Source organism: Mus caroli, chromosome 9 (genome assembly GCF_900094665.2).
Source record: "Mus caroli chromosome 9, CAROLI_EIJ_v1.1, whole genome shotgun sequence".
NCBI lineage: Eukaryota > Metazoa > Chordata > Mammalia > Rodentia > Muridae > Mus > Mus caroli.
This window is the reverse complement of record NC_034578.1, coordinates 51753176-51757462: the sequence shown is the minus strand read 5'-3', so window position 1 is coordinate 51757462 and position 4287 is coordinate 51753176. Positions and strand designations below refer to the sequence as shown.

At 42.4% G+C, this 4287-nt stretch overlaps 1 protein-coding gene across 3 annotated transcripts in view; it reads right to left on the bottom strand.

Moving 5' to 3' along the window:
• The window catches only part of Chrna5 (cholinergic receptor nicotinic alpha 5 subunit), a 10933-nt gene that overhangs the window by 5694 nt on the left and 952 nt on the right, over window positions 1–4287 (bottom strand). Inside the window, exons 2-3 of one of the 3 annotated variants that reach the window (XM_029482092.1) lie at window positions 2464–2508; window positions 457–566 (exon numbers count right to left, since the gene is read on the bottom strand). In XM_029482092.1, coding sequence (XP_029337952.1) covers window positions 457–566; window positions 2464–2490 — 137 coding nt within the window. In that variant the 5' untranslated portion in view covers window positions 2491–2508. Of the gene's footprint in view, window positions 1–456; window positions 567–2463; window positions 2509–4287 lie in introns of those variants that run through there. The other 2 variants (XM_029482091.1, XM_029482093.1) reach the window with 2 other exon arrangements.

Here is a 4287-nt window from a genome sequence, read left to right as displayed (position 1 = left end):
GAGAGAGAGAGAGAGAGAGAGAGAGAGAGAGAAAGAGAGCGCTTTGTGATCACAGACAAGTGTAACTACCTTAGGCAAAGTACGATGGGTGGCGCCCAGCACGTAAGCTCGCCATGAGCACACTGCCAAGCACATAAGTTTACTGTATGTGTAAATGAACCACAACCATTACCTCTATCTGATAATGCACACCACTTTTCTTTATTCCACATTGGCCATGTCCTTTTTCTTATTTCAGAAATCAGATAACACTTTTATGATAAAAAAAAAAAAAAAACCAACACACCAAAAAGGGCAAAGGATCCACAGCACACGTGCAACAAAGAGACACAAAGTCAAGTCATTTGATTTCATAGCTAAACAATTTGCAGACAAGAGGAAAAAAAATTACTAGTGTCTAGTAGCAATACAAGTTTTCTTTTGGAAATGGGAAATAATACTTAGAATATGACTTACTTATCAAACAAAACGATGTCTGGGATCCACAGAGAGTCTGAAGGAACACGTATAATTTTTATTCCACCATAGTCATCAGGATTCCATCTTAATTTTACATCTATCCATTCCTTTAAAATGAGAAAGTCACCTCCATTTCAATCAATCAATAATGAAATAAGTTTAAACTATACTTTTTGTCTTACCCAGTACTATAGGCATGAATCATTTCTGCTCTAATTCAGTAAACCTCGACTAATAATAAGCCATTTCTCTGCGCAATGCCTCTCGCTGTGGTCCTGATGGGGCACAGGTGAGGATCATGCTATACATTCAAGCTTCTCTACTTGGCCCCTCTTCTCCCACCAGCTGATCATACTCAAAACCTGAAGCCATGGACCAGTCCCTAAAGTCCAGGTTTAGGGAAAACGTTCTCCTTCCCAGCTGTACTGAGCCCTGATTTGGTGGAAGGAGAGTTGGATTTATTACACATTCCATACACGTAAGTGTTCTGCTCAGTGCCCAGGCAGTAACAATTCTGTGACTGTATCAAGCTAAGAAATGGACTAGAGATGTAGCTCATCAGTAGACCTGCCTGGCATTCTCCAGGCCCTAGGTTCAATCCCCTGTGCAGCAAACAGACAAAGGAACAACATCAACCTGCCTTTTGTAAGTCTGGGATTAGGGAACTGGTGGTGGGTATAAATAATCAGAGACAGAGAAAGAATAAACAATGGGGGGCACTCAACAACAGCCAGAGACACAAAAATGGTGGCCCAGAATTTAAAAGCCCTTCATGTAAAAGGCACTCTGCCATAAAAATAATTCATTACAAAGGGGTCACTGGGGAATGCGAAGGGGGCTGGAGGAGGGTGATTACAGGGTGGATGGACATGGTCAATGCATGAGGTCTGCATGCATGAAAATATCACAGTGAATCCCAGTAACATGCACAGTTAGCATGTTAACAGTGATAATAAAATAACTAGTCACATCCTTATCCTGTCCCGTTGCAATCAAATTAAAAGCCAGAATCCTGGGGCTAGGCAGATGGTTCAGGACGAAGAACACTCGCTGCTCTTGGAGAAGAGCAGGTCCAGTTCCCAGGACCCACACAGCAGCTTACAACCCTCTGTAATGCCAGTCGCAGGGGATGCAATGCCTTCTTCTGGCCTCCTTGGATATATTTCATGTATGTGTGTATATATGCAGACTAAATAACTCATACATAAATAGAAATAAATCTTTAAAAAAAAACAACAAATAAAACTCCAACTCCAAATCCTTGTGGTGTCCTATAAACTAATACTCTAGTGGCTTTTAATATTCTAGTGGCTTCTTGTTGCTCCTTTGACCCCATCTCCATACCCCGCCCCATGGCTCACACACCTCTAGCCACACTGGTTCCCTTACTAGATGCAATCGGGCATCTGGGCCTTTTACTTGCTGGCCCCTCCACCCAAAACAGTCTTGTCCCCTAGGTGCCCACTAGGCTTGCGTCATCTCCCCTGAGACTTTGTACAAACTTTGCCTTTTCAGTCATTTTTATGGCTTGGTTGGGTGTTTCTTTTTGCTAACAAGTGTAGTAGCCAACACTCTCCATCCTCTTTGCCACGTGACCTCTCTCAGACAGTCGGCCTCTAAGGCACTATGGCTCACTCTCTTTCCACTTGGATGAAGTTTCTGGGGAACAGTGAGTTCTGTCTGCTCCATTACTGCAGTTTCTCCAGTGCTTAACACATATCAGACCCACAAAAAATGTCAACTAAAGAGGACACAGTGGTGATCCCAGAACTTGGGAGGATGAAGACGGAAGACTGAAGCTGTATAACAAGACCCTGGTTCAAAACAAATATACACGTTATGCATACATCCATGCACAATGAGTACAATAGCTCCATCTATTTATTCTCAGCGTTCTCAACCTGACAATCCACAGGGCACACACGCAAGCTCCTCCTTGCTGTAGCCTGTAATGAACAGTGTAGCCAGCTGCTCGCTCCGTGCCTGTGTGATTGCTATACACACCTGCTTCAACCAGACGTTGGTGGTCATTAGCTGGTTTTTCTCATCCTATTAAAAAAAAAGAAGTAAGGTTGCTTATTTCTGTTACATAGGAATACTTCTTTAAGAGTGTGTATATTTGTGGCAGTTGCTGACAGTGGCAGGCGTCACTCGTAAACCTGTCTACTTTTCTGAGTTCTGTCTCAAAAAAAAAAAAATTATAACTTCATTTTCTCCTTTCTAGTTCTTGAGTATTAACTGAAACCTCAAGTATGCCTTCCCTGACTTTCTGGCCTTCTCTGTTTTTCTGAAGACCCTGCCCTCTCTCTCTAGCTGCTCACAGACCTTCACTGCTGACCCTAACTCAAAAGGTGTGGCTTTCCTCTCCGTCTCCCTCCTCCCTGCACCTGTTGAGATTTACAGCTGCCCTGCCCTGCTTCTCTCCCCGCCTTCCCCACTCTCTCTCCCTCTCCTCTCTCCCCTCCCCCCTCTCGCTCAAATTTTAATAATATGGTCCTTAAGCTTAAAAAAAATACAATCGGTACATTTCAATACAAATGTTCCTCTCCACATGGAATGAACATTTTGCTAATTCATCTGTTTTTCAAGAAAATAAGATTAATCTGCTATTGTTCCTCTAAACATTCTGTAGTTCAGATAAACTACCCTAAAGCCGACCACTAGCGATTCTATATTTAGTTTTCGGGGTCTCAACTACTACATTTCCTCAAATTCAAGAGAGGCTCTAAGATACAACATCCCTTAGCTCTCAAAGGGTGGGAGAGCGTGTGCTACCATATTCAGCCCGCCCTTCTTAAAGGAAGGAGAATTCAGACATTCGTGTACAAACATGGTATCATTATAAGAAGACTAGACAAGTTGATGCAAGTAAATTATAGGAGGATTTGAGAGAAAAGCAGTCAGCAAAATCGTATCAAGAACACATCCCAGGGGCTGGAGAGTTGGCTCAGTGGGTAAGAGCATTTGTTGTTATTGCAGAGGACCTGGGTTCAACTCCCAGTCCCACACAGAGGCTCACCACGCCCTTAGGCACCAGACATGCTCGTGATGCACAGAAATGTATGCAGCCAAAGCACTCATACACACAAAATAAAATAAAGAAATAAGAATCCCAAGTTTGTAAAACAGGCACAAGGGAAAAAATGGCAAGAAATACAAGACATTGTATTTTTTAAAAATACAGGGTCTCAGGACTGGCTCAAGCTCTCTGTGTAGCAGAGGATAACCCGGAACCCCTGATTCTCCTGCTTTTACCTCCCAAGTGCTGGGATTATATGTGTGAACCCCACTCTTACCTCATTATCAATTGTTAACATTAGTCACCAATGGACGGTAGAATACGAATCTGTTTATTTGTACATTTTTACACTTTAAAAACTCTCTAAAAATCATGTGTTACTTCTGTAATCATGACATAAAGGTACACTAGTGTTACTTTTAATATAAGTAAATATTTGTTCATTATACTAAAAACAATTGTTGGCATTATCAGACCAAGAAGAAATTAGTTTTTAAAGTGTGAGTTTCTTAGGGTAAACACTGAGAAGCAGGTAATTCATCACTGATGAACAACACATAAAATCTCTCTGGAAATATTGTTTTATGTGTATCAGTGCTTTTCCTGCATGTATATATGTGCACCATGAGCATGCCTGGTGCCTATGGAGGTCAGAAGAGGGCACCAGATCCCCTAAAATGGGGGTTACCAGTGGTTGTGACCACTACGAAGGTGCTGGGAAGCAACTCTAGGCCCTCTGCAAGAGCAGTCTTAACCTCTGAGTGCTCCCTCTGCAAGAGCAGTCTTAACCTCTGAGTGCTCCCTCTGCA